The sequence below is a fragment of the Dreissena polymorpha genome, chromosome 12 (assembly GCF_020536995.1).
Source record: "Dreissena polymorpha isolate Duluth1 chromosome 12, UMN_Dpol_1.0, whole genome shotgun sequence".
In the NCBI taxonomy this organism is placed as follows: Eukaryota; Metazoa; Mollusca; class Bivalvia; order Myida; family Dreissenidae; genus Dreissena; species Dreissena polymorpha.
Genome location: NC_068366.1, coordinates 50,591,060 through 50,618,062, shown reverse-complemented (window position 1 = coordinate 50,618,062; position 27,003 = coordinate 50,591,060). Strand labels below are relative to the sequence as shown.

Here is a 27,003-nt window from a genome sequence, read left to right as displayed (position 1 = left end):
TTACAACTCAAAATGTGCAGCTCCATGAGATACACATGCATGCCAAATATCAAGTTGCTATCTTCAAAATTGCAAAAGTATTCATAAAATAAGCGATTTGGGCCACATATATTTGACCTCTGACCTTGAAGGATGACCTTGACCTTGACCTTTCACCACTCAAAATGTGCAGCTCCATGAGATACACATGCATGCCAAATATCAAGTTGCTATCTTCAATATTGCAAAAGTTATTGCAAAATGTTAAAGTTGGGCCAAACAGACCAACAGACAGACAGGGCAAAAACAATATGTCCCCCACTACTATAGTGGGGGACATAAAAATCTAATTATTATGATCATATTATTAGTAGTGATTAATGAAAAGGGTGTGTCATTCAACGATGGAGAATACGTTTTAGATACAATTAACACATTGTCATTAGAAATTTATGTATTTATACCTATTGAATGTGACAGAATTAGTGTTTGTAATTTGGAGTTCATTCTGATCACGAAGAAAAATACATACATCTAACAAGATTAAAGTTTGAAAAAAGGAAACAGACAAACATGATGCGATTTATATGTTTGTGGATCTGTGTATATGTATAATCAGATTCATGTGTGTATTCTGCTTTATTATATTTGTCATTCTATACAGTTTATTGTAATGGCATTTAAGAAGATATTAAAATGTAAACGTGTATTAAATACATTAATTATTCTTTGTTAAAACTCAATTATGTATGTTTATATGAGTAGATATTTTCCATAAAATGAAAAATACGCTTCATTTATTTCTTCAAATTAGGATGTTCACACTACTTTTGCTCTTTCTTAAATCCACCATGCTTAAAAATCTTACCCGCTGTCCGTTATCAGAGGACAGTTTCACCGCTACCACTCCGACAGAGTTTGACATGTCAGAACTGCCAAACAAGATGTCCTCAAACTGGGTCAGATTGCCCGGGGAGGCCTGTGGCATAAAGATAAACATGAGCCTCGATCTGAAAAATGGGGTCTAATGTATGGCTGCACAGGCAAATCATGGAAGACACTTATACACCAAAACTGGCTTGCACAGGCTAATATGGGACTAAACTACGCATATTCATTAAACCCTGTCGTCCATGAGCAAAACTCAAATACAATAGGTTAAAAGGGTTCTAGCTACTTCTGAACATGTATTTCTAATATTACTGCATTGCAAGATGTTTAATTACACATTGCTTTTAGACATCTGTAAAGGTACCCATATGTAAGATGAATATAGGGTTTGAGTGACAAATAACAAATGATGTTTGTGAAATATGTTAACCCCCTCCCCCAACAGCAGTATAAGTCAATATTTGCACAATTGCTGGGAGATGTCTTTTAGTGTTCACCTGTTTACCTCAATAAATAGGCATTTTCTTTTCCTATCTATCACATGTCCAGCATACAAACTTATTATGACTGTTGGTCATAGTGTTCCTCAGACATCTTGAGAAAAATAAATAGTTTTCCAACGGAAAGACTGTAAATTCACTCCCCCCCCCCTCCTCCCCTTCTTAGCAGGAAAGTATAAATACCTTGTATCCAAGACTCCACTCGTTGTTCTTGGCTCCTCCCTTGTTCTTGTACACTTCTACTCGATACTGTCTCACCAACAGTAGGTCACGCACAAGGGCCTCAAAGTTCATCTTGCTGAGGCACACTGACTCCACTTTCTTCTCCCCTACAGGTGGTTTACAAAGAGAATACAAGGTTATTGTGGAATACAGATGAGCCTCCGGGAACAGGGCGTACTGCAGGTGCAGAATGTGTCCCAGATGAGCATGTGCAGTTTGCAGTGGAAAAAAAGGGAGGACACTTTCCACTGTTATTGTATTTTTTCTTTAAAATAAGTCTTTTCTAAGCGAAAATCCAGTTGAAGCAGAAAGAGTTTAATCAGCCTGTGCAGACTGCACAGCCTCCATTAGTTTGGCAAATCATTCAGGTTTTTGTGAAATGCAAATGAGCCTATCCCAATTTTACTTACATCTGGTTTCATGTTGATCACATCATTTTTACTTTTTTCTGTCTTTATTTTGACACTGAATACAAAATGGCTATACAAGCATGTTTTTTTGTCATTTAATATCTACAAGTGTTTTTTTACACCTGTAGAAAAAAGGTGGGGGTCCTTGTTTAATATTGTTGTATCTATGAGGGTTTTTTTGCTTTGTTTGTTTTTCCTATAATTGAAACATTATTTCAAAATCATGCAGTCCAGAGCTGAAATATAAACAAAGAAATGAAAAAGCAATACCTGAGCCTAGGTACTTGACAACAGTGTTTGTCTTGAAAACATCCTTAGCAACAAACAAAGCATCTTGCCCATGGACAGTGTAATAGTCCTGCAAAAAAAAGCAGCAACTTGTGTTTTATTTACCAATATCTTCCAGTTAAATGCTACTTTAGAAAATAAGCTATCTGTGTTTATTTACTAATAAAATACTAGAGCTTTGTCACAGACGTGACGTATACCCCCATGTGCCTCATTGACACAGACTATTTTGCATGCTGTCTTCACAAAACAAGAGGAGCTAAGTTATGGCGATTTTAAAGAATTATTATGCCATTATCATTTATGGCCATTTTTGACCTTTGAACTCAAAGTGTGACCTTGACCTTGGAGATGTCGACATAATTTTTTCGTGCCACACACCGTCCGATGATGGCGATTCAATTATTTTAAAATCTCACAATGAACAACATAGTAATTGCCCAGAGAAGCTCATTTATGGCCTTTTTTGACCTTTGAACTCAAAGTGTGACCTTGAAGATATCAACTTAATTCTTTCGCACGAAACACCGTCCAATGATGGTGAACAAATGTTCCAAATGATTTTAAAATCTCACCATGAACAACATAGTTATGGCTCAGACAAGCTCATTTATGGCCATTTTTGACCTTTGAACTCAAAGTGTGACCTTGACCTTGGAGCTATGGATGTAATTCTTTCGCGCGACACACTGTCCAATGATGATGAACAAATGTGCCAAATGATTTTAAAATCTCACAATAAATGACAAAAGTTTTGGCCTGGACAAGCTCATTTATGACCATTTTTTACCTTTGAACTCAAAGTGTGACCTTGACCTTTGAGATATCAGGGGTTTTTTGGCTCGATTTTATAGCCGAAATTATGCTATGTTCCCAATCCCAAAAAGTATATAAAAAAAAAATTCCCAATTTACAAAAAAAAAATGTGTATTTTTTTTTTTATCTCAATTTTAAATCAATTACCTCAAACAAAGTATTATATTTTTTTTAATTTGAATGATTATAAAGAGTTATATTAAATTAAGTATTTCCCCTATCTGTGGACTTTTCGTGTGGAAAAAAATGCTTATGAATTTATTCTCCCAATTTCATGAACTTGCCGATAAAATTCCCAAATCCAAAGCCATGGGCTATCTTCCCAAAATGTGGAAAAAAAACCTGGATATTGACGTAATTCTTTCGCGCGACACACCGTCCAATTACAGTGAACAAATGTGCCAAATGATTTTAAAATCTTACGATGAACAACATAGCTATGGCCCGGACAAGCTTTCGGGACAGACCGACAGACCAACAAAGTGACTCCTATATAGCCCCCATTACCATTGGTAATAGGGGTATAATAAATCAAGAGTTCTGAAGCATTGGATACTACTTGGACACTAGAACCAGAGTGGTAACAGGAGCCGTGTTCTGCAAAAACTAGCCTTAATGCATGTGCAGTTTGCACAGGCTAAACAGTGACGACACTTTGTTTTAAGGAAATTTTCGTTTAAAGGAGGTCTCTTCTAAATGAAAACCAAGGTTAGGCTGAAATTGTTGTCCCTGATTAGCCTGTCTGAACTGCACAGGCTAATCTGGAACGGCACTTCATGAACATGCACTAAGCCCAGTTTGCTCAGAACCTTCCTCAATAAGCCATGCATAAGACTTTCATAATTCATGCATAAATATGATTTATACTCACAGATCTGTCAAAGAATCTGATTGTGGTGCCCGATTTCTGAAAGAAACAAGAAATGAGTCAGAATACACAAATGCCAAGGAGGTAGCCATCTTGACATCCCTTGATAACCCTTCTAGACAGACGGACAGTTGGCAGACTAAATGGGGACATGATGTAAATATTAGAAACAAACTTAAATATAGAGCATGTTCATTTATTATAAAATTCAGTTTAAAACTTATTTGTTTAAACCACATTTTGAAGCAACATGTCAATGTCCACAATTTTAATGTATAAATTGCAACCCAAATGCATTAATTTTTTTCAAACATTTAAGAGAAGTTCAATATTATAAATATTATCTTTTCAATCATTGTTTAAATTTGTCTTTCCCAAAATACCTCTGGCAAAGTTCTGTAGTAGGCCAGGAACCCCTGCTCCTGGGACAAATCTGCATGAGAGAAAAACACAGTGTCAGAAAGAACCAAAATATATAAACATGTTTTGATTTAATCATAATTGAATATTTATCGTACCAATAAACAAGAGAAATATGTATTTTTATATTTATTAAAATTATATTTCAGAAATGTGCTTATGCATCATATAAAAATAAAGTTTGACTTTGAAAAAAACACATAAATTACGCCGCAAATCGACAGTTGTACATATGTTTTACACATGGTGTTAGTCCCTTGGGTGTTCGATAATCTGCATGTACACTATTTTCTAATACAAGTCCCAACGGAAATCTGGTTATTCACTGAGTTAACTATGCCCACGAGCTACTGTATGCAGTGAATTGCTCAGTGAGTGGCAATTTAAATTTGTTTAACTCTGCCTATGATTATCCCTAACTCTCATAGTATCAGTCCTTCTCATAGTATTGTTACTTTAACGAAAAACCTTCAGAAGTACTGGAAAGTGTTCTTGTTTTTTCAATTTTTAGAAGTAGTAAATTATTTGATGGTTATTCATGACTATTACGACGGTCATTCTCATGATATCCGGTGTTCATTGGAAAGTAGGTCATGTTTATTCCAGGGTGACCCTATGATTTTTAATAATGTAACATACAATTTTGTTAGTTTGTTTATGGATTGATTGTAGCTTCATCAAATGTTTTATATGCCGCTTAGTTTTCAGGGCCCTCTATCAAATCTGCCGCCGAATTTCGGCGGCAGTCACCACCTGAAAAGTATATTTTTTTCCCCAAAAAAATGATTTTTTTCCCCTTCAGAAAATGAGAAAAAAAATCGCTGATTTATAGTTGAAAATTGACTCCAATATTTCACTGTCCGTTATGTTGCGTTGTCCAATATATCACAAATCGGCTATGGTTATGGATCCCAAAACATGCGACGAGCATAATGCCCAAATAACATGTTTTAATCTGAGAATTTGCGGAGATAAAATCAGGTACAAGCTAGTTTTTTACCCTCTTTTCACCCACTTTAATTTTCTGTTTATCACATTCATAATCCAGTTTTGACCAGATTGTTTGGTTTCATTGTACATCACTGTAGCACCTGTGTACTGCGATAAACAATAAGTCCTCTTGCCACAAACATCAGGTCATTTTGGGTGTTAACATTCTCTCTTGAAATTGCTATGAACTGCCAAAACGCACCAGTGCACACATTAAGGTGTATACAATTTAAACTGTAAATGTCACAAATCATACTGACCTATCTCAACAATCTTTGAGCGTTAGATACAGTGTAAACTACTTGCTTTTAATTGCGAGGCAAAGCTCCTTCAGTTTGTCAAAATGCACCATGCTTTCCATGAGGATAAGATGACGTCATTGTTGATGATTTTGTACATGGGGTCTAATTTGTGCATGCTTTCTTGAACAATAAAACTTGGCAATTGTTTTCGGATTACAAATTTAATAATACGCATTTGAAAATACTTACATGGAATAATGTTTTGTTTTATACCAATGAATAACATATGGATATAACACATGCTTCAATAAGGTAGGAAAATAGCGTGTTTTGAGATCGCCAAATACAATTTATATTGCGCGCCGGATATATCTAGGTCGCGATCATTGGACCCCTTCAACCGCAATATATTTGGACTTTTAAATAAGATAACTGTTATATAGATTGAGTAAAAGTCCACCTTTCTGTCCTATAGACAGTCACATATATAGCAATATATGTTTATAACGGTTCAACACAGTTGTTGTGTTTTGTTATAAAAATACCCCCATTTACAAAAAAATCCCCCTCCTAAGGGCTGCGGACCCCTTCCCCCAAAGTAGTGTGAGGGCGCTGGTTTTGGATAAAATGTACAAATATATTAAGAACATGAGCAAGAGTTTCGTTTATCCATTAAGTTACTTTTTTAGAACAAGCACATGCGCATAAAAACAAATCTTAGCAGCCAATCAGAAGGGCCAATACTATGAGACAATTGCACATGAAACAGATTAGTAGAGGGACCCAAGTCTAGCCAGTATTTTGACAAAACTTTTCCGATTAAAATGCAGTTTTCGTTGTTATGTCCAAGAATACGCATTTAACTATAGATCGACATTTAACACATGCGTGTTTTTGTATTTGTTCACTTCCGAAATTCATATGTATTCATTAAGAGGGCCGATACTACGAATACACATTCTCCACTCCAATTTGGTTCGACAAGTGTGGGCGAAAAGTAATTGACATATGATAAATATACATAACAAACAAACTGTTCACAATGACAGTTATTGAAATCCAATTGAGTGATTGTTTTATCACCAAATCTCCTACAACAAGGTGAAAATTAAATGCAGAACATTACAAATATTGCTATTACCAAGCTTTAATTCTTGGTTCGGTTGAAGTGCCATTGCATAATAGCGGGAAATTACACGATGTTCCAAAATTTATGTAAATAATGCAAATCGCAAGGGTTACAAGTCAGTAAACAAGATTTGCTTTCGTTTTTCTTAAAACCAAAACGAAATGCAAAGTGTATATATACTTTTATTCCTCCATATACAAGATACGAAGATCGAAACACAATAAAACTATAAATAAGCAAGGGTTCAGGTAAATACAAACAAACGATATACATGGATGTTAACAACAACATCAGCAAAAAAGAGAGAAAAATAGAAACATTATTATTTAGTAAAATCTCGATGCTTTGTTATTTTTGTTTTTTAACAGAGTCTCCAGGTTGTCCCATCTAGGAGGCAAAAGCGAATTTCTAGTCAGGCGCCAGGAGTATCGTGTTATCTTTATCATTTTGTTAAGTTGGAAAATTATATAATTAGTCAATCTCGAGCCTAGCACCAAAACACGAAATTGCTAAACAGACGATTCATGGCTGTAAGAACAAATTATTTAATTGTACTGTTTAATATATATATATATATATATATATATATATATATATATATATATATATATATATATATATATATATATATATATATATATATATACACACATATATATAACACATACATATATACTCGCGCAAGGTAATCATTTAGAGAGTTCCCTACTGTGAAAACATTTTGCAGACTAGTGATGAAAGTCTTGTATGAATGAAGTTGTCATAGTTTATGTCAAGAAACATCCGAAGAATATAATTGCACTGCTCAGAAAGACTAGAGCGACACATCTGGTTGAAAAAAACCAAGACCATTGGTGTCCATTATGGTATTCCATAACTGTTCACGAGTGTTTGAATTCGCATTACAGAGCAGAATACGATGGTGCACTATATTTGAATTCAATCCATTACAAAGTGCACATGTATTTAAATACGCGGGCATAGTAAGTCGCCCAATTACTCGCACTGTCTTGCTACAGAGAGAGGAGAGTTCAGGATTATTTCTGGCTATATTCCATAAAGCACACACTCCGTCGGATCGTAATATTGTTGAGCCAAGAAAGGGGTACTTCACCAAACACTCTTGCAGCAGATCTAAATTCCTTTTTTGTGTAACATGTCGGCCGAGCATGGCTTTCCACACACTTTTCACCGGGAACAGGCCTTCTGCAATGTACTGACCCATAATGTGGTGAAGTTCGTACGTGCACAATATCGCACGTATGTCGGGAATGAAACCATGATGTTGTTTGTCAAAGTTTTCATAATGTATGAGTCTGCTGTTAAACAAGTGTTTGACCATGTATGTATTTCGCAGGTTGCAAAGTTGTCCTAGAAAGACCAGCTTTCTGTAATCGACTACTGTCTCCATAGGCACAGCATGGATAGCACATAAAGTAAAGTTAGTTGCAGTGTTTTGTGGCAGACCCTGTATGTGTTTTAGGCAAAATCTATGAGAGCGTTCTAACTTGATTTTATCCTCTGCACTTATTGAAGTCCATAGTTCACAACCATATAATGCTTTTGGTATCACAATCGAGTTATAGACTTTTATAGATGTTGACGGGTTGAGTGACAGGGGAGATATTCCACTATTAACAATACTCAGATATGTCCCTCGAAGCTTGTTGCAAGCGTCATCAACCATTCCTGTAGAACATAGAAAAGGGTCGAACTTCAAACCGAGGTAAACGTAGGGAGATGCCTCTTTGATTGTGTGAGTACCAAGTTTAAAAGTTCGGTTTGTCTCTCCCTTCAAGCGTTCGTTAAAAACGACGACTGAGCATTTGTTCGGGTTATACTGGTACTGCCATTGTTTTGAATAGTTGTTACAGATTTCCAGCATTGCATTTAACACATTAACAGAGTATGACAGCAACAGCTTGTCATCGGCGACTGTAGGTGAGCTGACTCGAATATCGTACACACAGATACCAGTTACAGATTTCTCTAAGGTACTGATAAGCCCCTTGATGTAGAGTAAGTAGAGCAACGGGGAGCTGCGTCCACCTTGCCTCGTGCCTTTAAGGACGTCGAACCACTCTGAGTGTTTCCCCTGATAACGGATACAGCTAGACATGTTCGTGTATATAGCACAGAATGCAAGAAAGCTTGTGCTGTCAATGTCTGTTTCTGTATACAGCTTGTAGAGCATCCCCCGGTGCCAAACGGTGTCGAAGGCCTTTCTGCCATCCATAAAGCGTGCATATAGCTTGGAGTTGGACTCTTGTGCAAAATAAACAGATTCACGCAGAATAAAGGAAGTCATTAGGCAGGGTAATCCGTCTTGGAAGCCACCTAGCTTGTTGTTTATTTATATTCGACATAATGTTTACTTTTGACCTTGTCAATAGGACTGATTCGAACAATTTTAATAAGACGGAAGTGAGAGTTATGGCACGAAAGTTATCCGGCAAGTCACGACGTTTGTTTCCCCCTTTGTGCATAGTGATGATGACGTCACGCTTCATGCTGTCTGGGACGTGTCCGATACGTGGCATCCAGGTATAGATGTTCGCTAGCACTGGGGATATCACATGTTTTGCATATTAGATGTTCATACTGGAGATTGTCATATCCACCAGCTTTTCTCTTCGGACATGTAGATATTATATAATCTACGGTTTCTGGGAGTACACTGGCCTCCTGTGGTCTTTATAGCTTGTAACCGTTCATGTCTGAAATATTTCTGGGTGGGGAGGGGGTTCGGAGGAATTTATTTATTCAATAATGACTAACGTATGCGGTTTACACTCGTAACTGAAATATAGTAGAATTCTTAATTAAACCATCCTTCATTTTCGAAATGACAATCCTGGTTATTTGTGAGCGTTAGCTCAAAAATAATGCAGACGCAATTTTGCAAATCAGTATGCATTCGCTACGCTAGGAACCGTTAGCCGTGACTGCCTGTGTGGATATATAACTCCAACAAATTTAAGCAAACGACGAATCTGCCTGTTCTCATTGGTACACTACATAGTGTGTATTAAACAGCTTGTAAGACAACGTTTGCCAGTCTAGAGTTCATCATTAAAATCTGTACATATTGGCTGCTTTCAGGGAAAACGGGACTTAATGCATGTCAAATAAGATTAGCATGTGTACACTGATTAGCTGTATCAATGATTTGAAGAAAAAAACACACATCTCGACCTGTGTTTTAAGACACACTCTTTATAAATTTGAATAAGTTGTGATCATTTCAAACTTGCGATATAAAAAGCTTTAATATAATTTTGAAAACTGAGTTGCCTCTAAGATTATACAACAGCGAACAAATTCAACGCCTTCAGCGCTTTGATTTTATACAATCCAATCAACACGGTTATTATAAGTAACTTATTAGTCGAATGGTATTCTAGTAAAATCTAACAATATTCCGGTTTTTAATGTACATAAGTACATAGATTACATATACATGTATTAGAAGAGCTAGCTAGCGTGCATGTATTACTGTACTATGTTTTATTTACTGAAGTTATTGTTCCATATAATACTTCCTTGTTATTCAATACTTCGCTTTTCAACGTGTGAGATTCCATATTAAAATATTTTTTATTTTTCAATATGGAATCTCACACGTTGAAAAGCGAAGTATTGAATAACAATGAAGTTTATATGGAACAATAACTTAAGTAAATCAAACATAGTACAGTAATGTTTACCGATGTAAATATTTTTTCAAATGTCTGTACATACAGCGATTCTGTTACAATCAGGATTCTATAGTTGTCGCACAAATACTTATTATAAAACTGGTCTGATGTCATCAATTCACGAATCCATACATTCAATACTTTTCATATAAGTCTAAAGATACCAAGGAACAGTTATTGCTGTCATTTTGTTCTTAGCGACGGCAAAGATGTGAATTTACAAAACTGTTCGTGTTTTCAAATAGGTCTTTTTCCTAATGTGTTTGAGCTACACCAATTTTCAATTGGATCGTTAATGCCAAGAAACAATTGTTTGCCGAAAGTACATTCAGTCGGATTTTAAAGTTTCACTGATAGCAACGAGTCTTTTAACAATAATTTAGTTTTGCTAGAAGATGTAGGAAACCCATTAAGTCTTCAACCAAAAGGCTGTTAATGGTAGACATCCTTTAAATCCGAATTCAGACATTTCAGCAACAGGTATTATTTGAATCTTAAATCTTTATTTGAAGCATTATACCACAAGCTCGGTTTCCATTATATGTAGATATACATAACATTGATGGTTAATAAAACAAATTGGTTAATTTGTCTTATTATTTAATAACCTAAACAGAAGAGTCCCTTTAAATCAATAGATAGTCCTATATCTCGGTCAGTATACTGATAGGCGCTCGTAAGGTGTTTTCCGTGGTACGTGATACGAGCGAAATGTGTACATACATTGTTTACAGTTGTGAGGGATTCAAAAGTATGGCGACTAAAATGTGGATTGTAGGGTTATTAAGCATGTTGTCAATGAAGGTAAATATAATTCGACCGATGCACAGTCAGTGTATGCTCTATATTGACATGTTTTTTTTTTAATTGTACTTTTATTATTGTATTTGAAAGTATACACAAATCAGCATTTCTATATAATCAAACCCATTTGTAAATTATCCGGTGTGATGATGGCATGCATTTACTGTTTTTAATAAACATGTTCGGACAGGGACGATGACTTTTGCTTTCGTATTGGTTAGTTTAAAACTATTTATTTTAGCTCGATTGAATAGAAAGCCTAATATAAGGTTTATTTGAAACGCTATCGAATCCGTTTCCTAGGTTTCGATCAAGTACTTGATGTCTATGGGGGAAATCTAAAAAACGCTCCAACAGTGGGGATCAAACCCTTGACCTCCAGCTCGCTAGGCGGACACCATATCCACTACACCACTGCGACCTAATTTGGTTGGTTGGGTTTAAAGCTTAAACATACTTCGCTGATGGACAATTTATACGGATTTCATATTTCAACTTTAAGAAGCCTTTTCAGAACATTCGTATTTTGGAAAATGTCAAGAAGGGTCTATACAACAAACATTGTTTAATAATATTTAACATTATATTTTACCCCCTGTCAGTGTCGAATCATCTATCAATAAAATGTCAACGAGGAAGTGGTCGGTGTATTTGTATAACTCATTGACAGACGCTGGATAGAGCTTTATATAATCCCATTAAAGATACGCGTATATGCAATCTACTTTCATGTGTTATTCAAAGATATCGATTTTCTTAAAAAGAGATTAGTTGAATTAAGTCAATATGCCACTCTGAAATTTCGTACATTTTCAATATATCAATTGCTCCATCATTTTACACGAATTCAGTCTATTAATACTTTAGTTTCGTAAAATATCGCAAAATTATCCGAATGATCCGGTGTCATGAAACGTTTCTCACTTAAGCACACCACCCGCGTATCAATCATCCTCTTACCCCGGAAGTTCCTTTCCAAATAGGCCAAAAATAAAAATAAAGTAATTTGTTGCAAAACAAACAGGGTATGTAGTTTGGTTGAACTGTTCTTTTCATTTACGTTAGAACTTTTTGTGTGTCGTGCGTTGTCCGTCTCGCGTAAACTTTTCAAACAAACGGCATCTCTTTGTATACCGTAAGGAAGATTAACCCATTAATGCCTAGCGTCTAGAAAAAAGGCCTTGGCAAACAGCGTAGACCCAGATGAGACGCCACATGATGCGGCGTCTCATCAGGGTCTGCGCTGTTTGCTTAAAGGAATTTCTGTAAGAAATCTTCTAAATATAGAAATAAACATACTAGACATCCATAATTTTGGAAATAAATTGATCCAATTTAGAAGGATGGGAGAGTCCACTAGGCATAAATGGGTTTTAAAGAGAGTGTTCAGATCACGAGACTGGGGCTAAAACTGCCACGCACCAGGTAACAAACGAGGTCATGTTAATGTGATCGTCGATTTTACTAATTGCGGGAAAGTATGATTATTGCCAGTATTCATAAACGGATCGTAGACAAAATGTTTTAAATAAATGATGATGTAACTACATGTATTAACTGCCATGCTAGAATTAACTTTCAAGTAATGATAGAACATTACATGTACTCTTTAACAAATATTCGTTATTGTTATACTTGAGTGTATGAAACAGTTAATTGGTGATTTGATTCGTTGACAACAATTCAATACAGTTATAAGTTGCAAAGTATATATCTTTAAGTAGTTTCTAATATATTATTACTGAGAAAAACACGATATATTCGACACCCAGTGTATTCTGGCAAGTGTCCCATGGGATCCCGCATGTGGCACCACCAGGGGCTGTTTCCCCGACTGCAGGGACACCGGATGTACCTTTCTTGTCACGTGGCAACCTCTGGTAACCGAGCTTCTGTTCGCAGTACAGTACGAGGTGACAGCAACCAACAGCTACGTGGCACTAGGCTTCTCAGACGACCTCAGAATGGTAAGCTTTACGTATGTACAACAGATCATTATGGCTGTAGCCTGTATGGATAATGTTTTATATCATAGAAAACATCTCATCAATGGCTGTGTAAATTGAGGTCTTTATATAACTTTGCCTAATTCCTCTCGTATCATTGTTGTTTTAATATCGCATGTAAGTTTTTATAGGCACTTTAAATGAATCTGATATGCATTTTATAGAAATTCGTATGTATTGTATTTGTATTTGAGAGCTATTTGTAAGGCAATTGATAGCTTTGTGTGGTCCTTGTGCATAATCAGAACCACTTTAATAAAGCCTCAATTTACGCAATAATTACCTTTTATTCCCCGAATTCCACAGCAACGGACTATCAAGCTTAACAATTTCATTATAAAAATCAACTTATATCTGTGTGTTCTCCCAGGGCGACGATAGTGTGGTAGCGTGTGTTCCCGGGGACCCGACCAATCCGGTACAGTCCTGGTACACTCAGGACACTGATTTAGAATCCCTTTCACCGGTACGTGGAATGTTTTTATTGTTCTTTGTTGTATAAAATACCGTTGTTCTTCCATATAAAGATAACTCAATTATCCTTGTTTGATCTACTTCCAAGTCTAAGACCGGATTGTATTAAAACCATTAAAACACCGATATGTAATGTTAATAAACGCACATGTATAGTTAAATAAGTATAAGTAATGCGTTTAATTTTTCAATTTTAATGTAGTTATCAAGGCTTATTTCCTATAACTGTTATGCATATTGAAAGCTGATTTCAGATTTAAACTCAGACTTGATCTGTTTTTCTTTGTAATACAAAAAAGTCATTTAGTCAGACGCTGAACTTCAAGAAATTAATGCGCATTGCATTAGTACTAAAGGAATTGAACGCGCACACAAGGTAATTTTGTCTGGTGTTCACAAGTTAACGTGACGTACCGGTTCGATAAAAATATGTTTTATATTAACCCATTTATGCCTAGTGGACTCTCCCATCCGTCTACTTTGGATCAATTTATTTCCAAAATTGTGGATGTCTAGTATATTTATATCTATATTTATAATATTTCTTACAGAAATTCCTTTATGCCAACAGCACAGACCCTGATGAGACGCCGCATCATGCGGCGTCTCATCTGGGTCTACGCTGTTTGCCAAGGCCTTTTTTGTAGACGCTAGGCGTAAATGGGTTAATAAACAAACCTTTTCAACAACATTTGGTGTGCAACGCAATTCCTGCATATACCAAAATCATATAAGAAAAGTTTGTTCAAACAAAGAGTGTTTATGAACTAACGCTCATTGCGCTATACGATCGAACTAAAAATGATCGTTCGTGATTAATTTCTTCTGAACTTGATGCCATACATAGATGGATAAAACTACTGGTTGGACTCTATTTTAACATGCACTGCTTTTGGTAGCTTACAGTGTCTAATGTATTTACCCATTCAGCTGAACACGGGACTTTCAGCGGCGACTGTTACCCATGCAAATGGCGTCCTTGCTTGCAATTTTACGCGACAAATCAAAGACGCTAATGCCCATTTCTTCAATCTCAACAACGAGTATTTGATAATGGTGGTTGTGGGACAAATGAAGACCAAGCACGGTAATTGATGAAGACAACCTTTATGTTTCTGTTATTTTGTGTTGTTTCAATACCCACGAAATCATCATTCCGGATGTATTATACAATAATAAATGTAATGTCGATGTTTTATTTTCATCGAGTATCAACAGCGCTCTCTATAACAATTGGTTATTTTGACAGATTATAATGTAAAAGATAAATCAAACAATACCAATTCATATATTCACCCAATATATGTATAGATTAATTACAAATTTTTTATTCATCCAATATTGCTATTTCAACGCTTTCTACAATGTGTTTGTACGTTGCCCTTTACCATATTCAAGTTGGTCGTTCTTTAAATATTTTACAGATTTTTACTCAATCATTCTTCAATTCAAACCACACGGCTAACTACAACATTTGTATACGTCCATTAAATTGTTGCGAATGACTTCTCCGCTTATATCGCCGACACCTACGTATGTCCTTGACTTATTTTCGATACATATCAAATCGGGAAAGGAACTGAGGGAAGAGCGTTTTTGAATCCGCTGTCGTCATGTTTGTTATAATGACTTAAAAATCCAGTTATACACGACAGAACAGCACCATTGAAATTACTGAGACATCTTCGTATTTTGTCTATAATTTTGTCTTTGAAATTAATTTTTGTTCTCCATGTCTACACGCCGGGTATGCGGATACCCTTCGATGAAGTAGTGGTGTATTGCTTTGTCTGTTGGATTGACGGTCGGTCTGTCCTTTGACCTTTTTTCCCCATGGGTGATTTTACATACAAACATTCAACTTAGTGTGCTGAATCTTTGGACGAAATGATTATTCATATTAATTTTAAAGTAAACAGGTAAAACATTGAGGACTGGGTTGTTCTGCAGGAGAGGTATTCACGTTTCACACACACACACACCAATTCATCGGTATTGGTTTTGCTCGTGGTTTAAAATTTTAGACGCCAACATTCGTAGACAATAATGTATTAGTATGATCTTGAAAATATGAGACAGTTTAATTAACATTAAGGCATCGACATTTATTCAGCCTATCCTTAATGATGAAGATAATAAACGTGTATAAATGATTGAAATACATGTATGTCTTATAAACCTGTATAACGATTTCTGAAGTGACAGATTTCTTACTATTTTTAAACCGATAATACGGAGTTAAACGTGTATTACCTCTTAATAGATGTCTTACTGTTTTAAAGCAGATGCTACGAATCAAATACGTTTCTAACTTCTTGATAAATGCCTTTTTTACTGTTTTCTAGGTGTGACACAGTTGGACAAGCATTACATGATTCCTCACACGAGTGACGTCAAAGTGGACTTCACCTCTACCAGTATCTACAAGCAATATAGGCTGAATAGCCCCTTGGTAAAACTGCATGGTAAATGTCATTTTAATTTAAAATTAATGGCCTTGTTCAATCCTAAATTTTCTTCAAGAGTTTAACTCGGGCTGTGTGGTGCAGTAAACTTATTTCCGTATATATATTAAATATTGTCATATTTCACCCTCAGGAGGAATCGTGTCTGAAGAAATCGTCGCTTTGTGTTAAGAGCTTTATGCAGCCGAGTATTATTATGTAACAAGAAAGGACAAGTTTTCGTATATTATTACATTGTTTTTCATTTGAAGGATCAATGATGACCCTTGCGTGGTTGGTGTGTTGCTCCATCGGTATTGTGATAGCCAGGTACCAGAAAGATCTGTTGCCTGACAAGAAACTCTTCAGCACCAAGTATTGGTTCCAGGTATACCTATGGGAAAATTCTTCTTATAAATGACGTACATATATAAAAAATAATAATAGCGATTGCGATTGCGATGATGATGATGATGATGATGATGATGATGATGATGATGATGATGATGATGATGATGATGATGATGATGATGATGATGATGATAATTATTAAATTATTGATAATGACACTTACAGTAGAAAAAAGATAATGTTTCTAAAGTGATACATATTATGTTTATTATAATTTTTTAAAGCTCCATCGCGGGTCCATGATTTGTGTCATGATCTTCGGAACCGTTGGATTCATCTCAATTTTCGTCGAACTGAAAGGCTACAGTCAGGTATTATGACCATTTGCATTCTGATGCGTTTTATATGTTTCAGATCTTTCTGTGTCCAGATTGTATAAGTATCTTTGAAGAGTAAACCTTTTTGAGAAATGCCTCATCGTTTGACAGACATGAGGTGTCACAGAAGATTGATTGGCAAATCTGTCTTTCAAGTGTTTATATATTCCGAATTTTCTATAGTTCGTTGATACCCTTTTGACTACTTTTTACAACTTGCTTCATTTGTTACATACGCGCACTTTTAACGCAGAAAAATCTAACATACCGAGTCCGTCTTATGAAGAATCGATCGTGCGACACATTCAAGTAAGGATATTATTTCAGTAGCAATGTAATAGCAAGGCACCAATCAGTTCGTTTCAAGAGTTTTGAAAGACGAAGAAACAACGATATGGCGAAATGACTTGTTCTATAATTGTCCAGGAAAACCTAGCTATTGCGAATGCATTCTGTGTTTCGTCTCGAAACAGCAAGTGCAGTATAATCCACGACGATTATTTCCGCCTTTGTAGTATTTCCTGTTTATATGAGGGTTTTTTCTAAACATTAATCGATTGTAGACTTAAATTTAAGTCTATTAATCAGTCCTGTGTAGTCCACACCTTTGCATTTAGCCCACCCCTCCAATATTTTTTTTTACAACCGGCAGCTAACACCTCCGCCATCCAAGGGCGCCACGGCGGCACATCCGGTTCTTGGAATCATCGTGACCGCCATTATGTTCATTAATGTAAGTGTGTAGATGCTCTCTATGCAAGAATTATTTTTTTTCGATTGTAGTTATAAATACAATGCTGTTCTAATGAATGGTACTGATGGCGATGAAAATATGAGAACTATGAGATGCTCTGCTTCTAATGCCGAACAAGATTGTGGAGAAAATTAACCAGGCGAAATAGTAGAGTACGAATAGGAAGATGAGGACCTTATCGTGATGATGATGGTGATGATGATGATGATGATGATGATGATGATGATGATGATGATGATGATGATGATGATGATGATGATGATGATGATGATGATGATAATAGTAATGATGATGATGATGATGATGATGATGATGATGATGATGATGATGATGATGATGATGATGATGATGATTACTATAACGAGGAGGACACTTATTATAACAACGATGATAATAAATTATGCATTGTTAGTATAAGTTCTAATTATGATGACAGCAATATTAATACTAATGAAAGAAAGGAGGAGGTGGAGGTAAATGATGAAAATACTGGTATTATTTCCATTACAGCCAACCATGTCTATGTTCCGGCCAGACCCCGATCACAAGTTCCGCTTCGTGTTCAATTGGGCACACCTCGGGGTCGGCGTCACTGGTCACGTGTTGGCAGGTAGTGTGCGTATTGGTCAGATATAATTGTAAGAATTTTAAGAAGAAGTTTGAATAGTGTTAGTGTTAATATTGTTAATAGTGATACATGCATCAACATTTATGGGAATCGCAATTGTCTGTTTGTGAAAGTGCTAACTGGTTTTTAGCCGTCTCCACGTTTAATTATGTAAGTATATTTCAGATGGTTTTTGACAACGACATACGTTTCATTGTTTTGTTATTCTAGTTTTCCACTTTTATTTAATTTACCAGTTGTTTCTACAATGATCGGGTTGACGACGGAGAGAGCGGGGCTGCCCACTTCCGGTCTTGTGGTGGGACTCCTCTGGTTAGCCGCCATCATCATCATGGGGGTCATCATGGAAATTCTCAAGTGGAAGACGCCCGCAAACAAAACCAGTAAGCTTGTTTGAAATATCAACATCCTTATATATGTTGTGATATTCAATTTGATGGCAGGGTGTGATGTTCTAGTAATTGGACAAACATTTGCAACACATCCAATTCATTCAATAAAAACTTAATAACAAATGTTGTTTTTGAAATCTTAAACTATATTTTCCTTTCGTTTTTAGGTTCTCAAAACACTGGAAAGTCCGCCGAGGGTACAGACAAACCAAATTTAAAGGTAATGCACATATGATACATGTGTTTATAGTATAATTTATTACATTTCAAGTCCCATGTAGAATATTACTTAATACAATCTCAATAATACATACAAGATGGGCAGCTCCGATGCATTCAAATTGAATGGCGGGTTCGAGTCCCAGTTTGAACACAAAACCTGTGTGATTATTCCTCGTGATTAAAATTATACGGCCATTCTACCCTTAACTCTGATTCATGTAGGACAGTAGTCAGTTACTTAATACATTTACTCATAGTCACGCTGTTTTTGTAATCAGACTTATCCCGGAAAGAACGATACAGTTAATAGACCGCCATCATTGTTTTATGACAAAATAATATTTCATATGGCGAAAAATTCAATGATACAAACACACACACCGGGACATCATTTGTGTATGTAGCAGGTTAATTTATGTGACATCGTCTTGAAATGAAATTGACGCAATGCATATTCATATTTATTTAAATTGTCATAAAAGAGTGTATTTGAATAATACTTGAAATAATGAGTCGATTCTGTTTACGGACACCCGTTTTATCGCCATGATTTGTACTGAACTATCACATTGTAAGTGTATCCATGAAACATTTGTAGCAAATAGTCACGTTCCACCACCATTACTTGCGTAACGGACCAAAAACTGCAAACTTCTTACATATCCAATGTTTGCTTGTGGATTCAAAATCTGAGCAAAGGCCTACAAATAAGACCATATGGAAACGGTCATAAGGGATATGTTTCATTTGTAAAGAAAATGAAAAATGGTTACCATAACTGTATTCTACCTACATTAAAAAATTTAAGCGGAAGCCGCAAATCTGTCAAACGCAATCATGTCATGCCTTATTTTCGATATTTTTGAAGAAAAAAAAGATAATCATTCAGAATTTTGTAAAATATACCTTTGTATATCATTATATTTTACTTTATTTTAGCGCGATGCCAAACTAAAAGTAATTCTACTTGGGATATTTTGCGCGGCTATGGTAGTGTTCTGGATTGGAATCGTCGCCATCATAGCAACGTACTGAATAATGATCTTAAATTTCATTAGTATTTGTTTTTATGACTTTTAACTTATTGATAATACTATTTTTATATTTGTTTATATTTTTAACCTGTTTGCCCTTACATCTATTGACTGTGTTGCATTTATAATTTATTGCATTTTAAGAAGTGCCTAAATTCAAATACGCGTTTAGTCCGCAAACCATTTTGTTAGTAATAAAAGATTATTTAAGTTTGAATATCGATAACAAAGCTTTTGTAGTTTGAAATAAAATGTTTGGAAGTTAACTGTTCTAATTCGCATTAACGATAGCTTGTGGTTTACAATCATGCGTGTGAACCATGCGCCTGACAGGGCTAGATTTAGAAACGACATTCATGTTAATTAAGTAACAGACACAATTTGGCTAGTAGTTGTATATTTTATTAAAGCGAAGCATAGTACATGGACGCTCATTGTTATTTACAGCGATAATACGATCTGTTTTATAATTAAAAGAATATATACAAAATATTGTACTACCGAGCCATATAAATGGCTTACGAGTCACTAAGTTGACACTTTATGGGTGTTGTCATAAAATCACATCAATATAGTGCAGAAAAGATCAAAACTTGTTTAAAGTATTAACATGGATAGTTTAGATCAATAACTTCTGCTAATAATTAAAGAGTGGATTTACAGTTATAGTGTTGCAATATCATGTCAATATAAGTAATATTACTTACATAGGTAGTAGTATAATTTACATATCGATTAGTTTTTAATGTCGGTCGGATATATATAATGCATCTGAGCGTTTTATGTAGCAATCTTGAATTAACAATGCAAATTTAAAAATAAGTATCTTGTCATCCAGCATTCATGCTAGACTCTCGCCATACGGAATGTAAGTTATGTTTGGTTTTGTCTTTGAGACACAGTTATATAAAGATAATCTAAAACAAAGGTAGAATAGACATTCAACTAAGAAATGGTGTTCTGTTTCGACCAGATTTGGTTCTTTACACAGTAGGCATAGTCTTTCTGCGTTCTGTAAGTTACTAAACCGCCCGGTTTCAATCCTAAGCGGCAAGGGGCCTGTTCTTATTTGAGCAATGTAAGATCTCAAGTGCTTTGGTAGTTGCATAGACACACACTTTTCACATCCAAATTCGTGTTTAAATTGCCGGTAAGTTCTGAGCTCTGGTTGAGATTCCAGATTGTGTTGTCATTGGTCAGCATACATACGTGTAAATGTCACTTTAGCAGGGCACAGAAAATTGTCAAGCGATAGATTGCTCATGGCTAAGTAAGAGCCTGTAACACCCGCGTAAAAGTCGACTTCGGAAAACATCGATGATTGCTTGTTTTATATGTGAACAATTAAATATACATGTAATACTTCTTTTTTATATATTGTGTAACACCATTGCATAATAAATATAACAAAGAGAAATGGTGACCCTTAAACGATCACCTTAGTTCGAGGGCACCAATTGTTTAAAACTTGACCTTAAGTAGGTACGAAATTAGCAAGAGAACAATAGGATATGTACTAAATTAAACAAGATAATTCGAGACCGCTTTATCACATCCAAGCTGTGTATGGCCAAATAGGAGTTTAGACCTCAAAGTATGACCATAACCTTTAAGTGATATGTGCGGCACTTAGTATTCTCTTAGTAGTCATTTGTATTAAATCAAAAGATACAACTAGGACGAGCTGGTTTAGACCTTTGATCTCTAAGCATGAATCTAACATCGGAAATAGTGCTCCTGGTTTTAAACACGAAATGCCGATTCCTTATGGGTTTTATAAGCGATGAGTTATCTTAGCATGATGAATGACAAAGTAACAAACCGATTGAGCTGTTTTAGGTTCAAATTGTATCTTTGAAGTGTGACCATGACCTTCAAGTTATAAGTACAAATGTAAAACTCGACAGGTCTTTTAATTAATTGCAATTCTTTCAAGTATTTTTAAAAGCCCTCAATATACGACAAGTTATGGCAAAGAGAGGAAATTTCAAACTGTTTTTATAGCCTAATGTGATATATAAATATTAAGTGTGACCTTGACCATGGGTTTTTGAAGACGAGTGCTAAACGCAACACGGTGTCTTATGATGGTGGAAATGTATGCAAGTGTATTTCATAATCCATAAATATACGGTTGAGAGAGACAAAATCGCACAGACGAATAGACGTAATGACGGACAGTGCAACTGCTGTATGCCCACTTGTTCGAAAAAGGGGAATGTATTCATCGAACCACAAATAACGATTACACCTAATGAAACACGCAAGTTAAAAACTTTAATATGATAAATAACAGTGCCGTCTAAGAAGAGTTACAGTAACCAATCCTTTATTCCATATAAATAAGAGTTGCACTAGCTTAACTAATTACGAGCGGTAACACTTTTTTCCAAAGAAAAACTTTTTGTAACCTTTTTTTTCACGCTCGTTCACTAGCTCCTAACTCGTATAATATATTTTAGATATATATTCTTTCCCTGTTTCATCAAGTACGTAAGAGTGGTTACAAAGTGTTGTTTCTAAGATTTCACATGGTGACCTAGTTTTTGGAAGCAAGTTACCCAGATAAAAAAAAACAATATTGAAATCGTTAAGTTAAACCGTCTGAGCAAGTTTCAAGATTCATACAAGTGGCCTCTAAATTGATTGCACCGTTTTTTTACACAATAAGACATTGTGATTTAGTTTTTCGGACGCAGGTTACCCACATTCAAGCTCGTTCTAGATATATTCCAAATAAACATTCTGACCACGTTTAATCAAGATGTGATGAAAACTATCGCTTTGAGAGTGGTAAAGTAAAAATTAAAGGCTTATGAAGCGCAACGCAAGCCATACACCCCACAACACTGGGCGCCGGCCATAGGGTGATCGTATTAGCTCACATTGACCACTCAGGTGACCTTAATACTGGTTACTGCCTAGTATTAATAAAATAACAATAAAACAGACTCGGTAAAATTAAACGTAATCAGTGCAATTTTATAAGTACTTGACACTTTAATGGTTTTGTGACTTGACCCGGCATTCACGTTATATTCTCTAAGAATATCTTATAAGGTATAATCATATTTATGATCTTAAGCAACATTAGCAGCGATAACTTGATTTGCTTCAGTATGTAATAATAGCATGGTATATTAAAAGTACACGTTAAGTTACTATTTGGTCACTTTAACATTTACTTAAGCAAGATACACTCGAGACATCAGACATCAGACAGACGATAAATTATCTATACTTTAATATGTAAGTGTTCATTTCATTTCTTGTACGTAACAGACATAAATGCGGTTCATGCACACTACATTAACAACAACTTCACCACGCACATGCACAACCAAAGCACAAGACTACTCCAGAATGAAATGCCTTTCATTTAAAAATATAAAGCGGTTAATGACAGCTGTATTCAACATTCGTCCCTTTTCTTGAGAAAACAGTGAGTTAATTAGGTAGGATTGCTGTCGCACACGAAGGGTCTTCACATAATGCATCCTCAGGCGCGGAAGGACCTAATATACTTGGAAACACACACACGGTTCCCAGAGGATTCTCGAATATTTGTCACATTCATATTATTTCTCACTTTGACACGGAGCCCCAAGAGAGGGTCATTACCGACACGATAACTAAATATAACCCCGTAAACTAGATTATTTTTTATATACATAAACGTTACTTGTTCCTCTTCAATACCATTAGATAGAAAGCATTCAGTCATTACAACGACGTGGTCATTTTCTTGACGTTGTAATCGTACAATTCCGCTGGATTCAAGCATACCAATGTATCATGCTGTTAACGGGCGACTTTTATTAATATGTCTCGCGTCCTCTTTAGAAGTTAATTAGCCAAAATGAACAAAACGAGTATTGTAATTATCAGCTATGCAATAAGTAAATTACAAATTTACAAAAATGTAGATGCTAAATATTTCATGCTTTATGACATGAACATTAAATACAGCCATTTTAAACAAAGTGCAGTTAATTTGATGTTTAATGTAAGTGCGTTCGTCCCAATGAATAATTTTATGTGTATTTACATTATTATTTAATGTAGCAAATATAAAATCTAGCTTGCAAAACACATACTTGGATTGCTAAAAGTTTATTCACCCGTGATTCGATAATAATTTTTGTGTGAAAATTTCGTTTTATTGCTTTTGTACAGTACATTTGTGTGTCGCCAAGGTAGGCTAACCATGAAGCATTATGTAGTTATATCTTCACAATAAATTGATGCGTTTGTGTTTTAATGTATAAAAATCATAACAGATCATTATAAAAAATGTCTTCTACCAATGTCAAATAAGTTTGTAAATACAACGAGTATGGTTTCAATATACGTATTTCTTTACAAAATTGAAATTCCCTTTTGACTTACCGCACAACTCAACCGCATATGCAAACCGGCATTTAGTAGTTTGAACGCATGATTTTTATATTTGAATATTCACTGTCACATTCTTATCGAATTAAAATAGCTATATACATTAATGATCGACATTTTTTTTAATTTAAGGAGACAAAACTTAATATTTAGACTGGATACCTTTGGGAATGCATTTGTACGTATTGAAACGGGCTCATTCAGGCTTAAACAAAACGTACTAGATGATATTTCCTCAAATATTGCATTTTATCCTAGAGATAATTGTTCACGAATAATGATCATACTTAGCCATTGTTTGGATGTATTTACAATTAAGTGACACATATACATCTTGATTCAAATTGCGTTATTTTGATTGATTGATTGTGTCGTTGCCAAGCGTTAGTTATCTTCTTCTCACACATAATGACATTAATTCAAGTCCAAGCCCTAGTCCTGTTAAGACCGGCAGTTATTACTTTACACGACTTAATTAATATTAACTGGAGTTACTTGATTACCGCTATTATGTACGTTGTTTCTCGGCTGCCGCATATTTTTCTTGGTACGAACGACGGTGAGTGAGCGGAAACATAACCATTAAAATTATTGACATACCGCAGTTAAATAACCAACAAATCAACAATGCAATTGATATCAATGATATCAATTTCGCGCAGTTTGTAAACGGAATATTGTCAAATATGGCATTTTACTCTTTCACAAAGCGAATGAGCAAACGCGATAAAGCCTGCAATGAAAGAACGGTGGACGTTATTACGCATATTATTAAGGGCTTAATGAGAATCTTCATACTCTCAAAGCTCGGTCAAACTGGTTATTGTGGCGCAAACTTGTGTGTACATGAAAACTTGGACACTTTTCTAACGCAACACGCACTTTTATATTTGTCTAACGCAATACGCACTTCGATAGGTTTCCAACGCAACACGCACTTGGAGATTTGTCTAACGCAACACGCACTTCGAGACTTTGCTAATTTAACACGCACTTCGATACTTTTCTAACCCAACACTACGAAACTAGTGAAGCCTCGAAGTGTATATGTATTTAAATGAAACTGATTGGATTTAGCCAGTATTAGGCCTTTGTTTGAAAATATCTATTTCAAACAATCCACATAGTTTTGCAAAGAAGTGCATGCAACATTCATATAACGAACATGATTTTACAATAAACATGCTTGAATAGGATTAGAAGACAATGACAATGTCTTATATAGTTATTCACCATATACAAATTGAACCACATGTTGCCAGGCGAACATGATTTGATTTTGATAATTACACCACAATAAGTACAGTATAAAAAGAGAAAAGCTCCGAGTATAGAGTTTCAATTGTGAAGAAAAGGTTATAAGTTGTCATTTGAGAGATGACTGAGAGAGTGGCAGAGTTTCGGGAAGAAGATAAAAAGGGTTTTAAAATATTAGATCTGTGCAAAAGAAGAAAACGAGGTTGTGAGTCATTTTGTAGCATGTGTACGAATCAAATGACTTACTATCAACACCAAATGTGTGACCTGCGTCAACTAATTTAGTAGTGGTTACATAGACACGAGTGTTGTCTCCGAATAGAATAGTTTCAATGCAGGGGACGTGAATATGAGAACATAATGTGACGTCGATTCATGAAGTCCGCATAGACATAACGGGGATGTAGCAATATTAGGTCTAAACAGATATTCGTTCGCGTTTGAATTGGTTGAAGATGTGACGAATTTTGTAATGAGGAATTACTGCGCGACCCAACTTTTGCGGACATAAGGGACTGTAAGTAATTTGAAGCATTTCTTGTCATTTTAATACATTAATATTCATTTATGTTTGCGTCTTCGTTTATTTATAGTCTCCCAGTTTAGCTCATTATACAGATCTTCTATTAAGACTAAACGTGTGCATTTGGCGGGGATTCAGTTTGAATTTTTTCTATGTCATCTTTTTCATATTGCAAACAATCATCAAATACAACGTATGAGTATACAATGATTGGTATAATAAACGAAATATCTATTTCTCAAGAGTTTTCTTAAGTTCGTTTCTCTATTTTTCAAATAACAAAACCTATACCGAATGCAGAGAAAAAAATGAAAATTAATGTCTTTATCAAATATTCCGCTGTACGCCGCTATCTTGAAGAAAATACCAATTGCATAGAATCGTAGAGTAATACGCAACTACTGTCGTTTTGACAGAAACCTGCTTTGTCGTTGCAAAACAGGGTTCTTATTGTCGACAAGTTTGAAGTTCTGAAAAGAAAATGAATACCTTCGACGCAGTTAGCCGTCTGTAAGACAAATCGTTTCTTACACATTTCGTCGAAATCGTCGAGGTTGACTGTTTTTTAAATAAAGAACGTCCACCATTTTAATTTGTCGATCCATGTGGTAACCAGAGCTTTACCAGCACTTAGGGGCGGACGGATAGAGATTAATCGTTTTAATAGGATGTCATTACTGGAAACGTCGTGTTTTTTACACAAAAGACAGAGGCCAGGTAACCGTGATCTTGCGGTTACTGTGTGGTTAAGTCGTTTATACGATTCGCTGCAAATCTAACAAAATATATAAAATATTCACAATTCCTGTATAATTAAATTGTATTTATTTAAGGGCGCCAGTATGACCCCAATATTCTGGTAAGGGATCATCATGAGAAAATTCGACCG

The 27,003-nt window shown here is 35.4% G+C and overlaps 2 protein-coding genes across 2 annotated transcripts in view; one reads left to right on the top strand and one right to left on the bottom strand.

Moving 5' to 3' along the window:
* LOC127852333 (DNA mismatch repair protein Msh2-like) overlaps positions 1-6,824 on the bottom strand; it is a 38,688-nt gene extending 31,864 nt beyond the window's left edge. The window contains exons 1-6 of the mRNA XM_052386271.1: positions 6,768-6,824; positions 4,358-4,407; positions 3,978-4,013; positions 2,273-2,360; positions 1,554-1,699; positions 848-958 (exon numbers count right to left, since the gene is read on the bottom strand). Coding sequence (XP_052242231.1) covers positions 848-958; positions 1,554-1,699; positions 2,273-2,360; positions 3,978-4,013; positions 4,358-4,407; positions 6,768-6,801 — 465 coding nt within the window. The 5' untranslated portion in view covers positions 6,802-6,824. The remainder of the gene's footprint in view (positions 1-847; positions 959-1,553; positions 1,700-2,272; positions 2,361-3,977; positions 4,014-4,357; positions 4,408-6,767) is intronic.
* A 4,276-nt stretch (positions 6,825-11,100) lies between these two features.
* Positions 11,101-20,491, top strand: LOC127852335 (putative ferric-chelate reductase 1). Its single transcript, XM_052386275.1, has 12 exons — positions 11,101-11,257; positions 13,030-13,224; positions 13,634-13,729; positions 14,668-14,824; positions 16,083-16,202; positions 16,454-16,569; positions 16,817-16,903; positions 17,562-17,642; positions 18,174-18,273; positions 18,528-18,674; positions 18,851-18,903; positions 19,845-20,491. The coding sequence occupies exons 1-12, from the start codon at positions 11,165-11,167 to the stop codon at positions 19,938-19,940; spliced, it is 1,341 nt and encodes a 446-aa protein (XP_052242235.1). The 5' UTR covers positions 11,101-11,164; the 3' UTR covers positions 19,941-20,491.
* Positions 20,492-27,003: the final 6,512 nt, after the last annotated feature.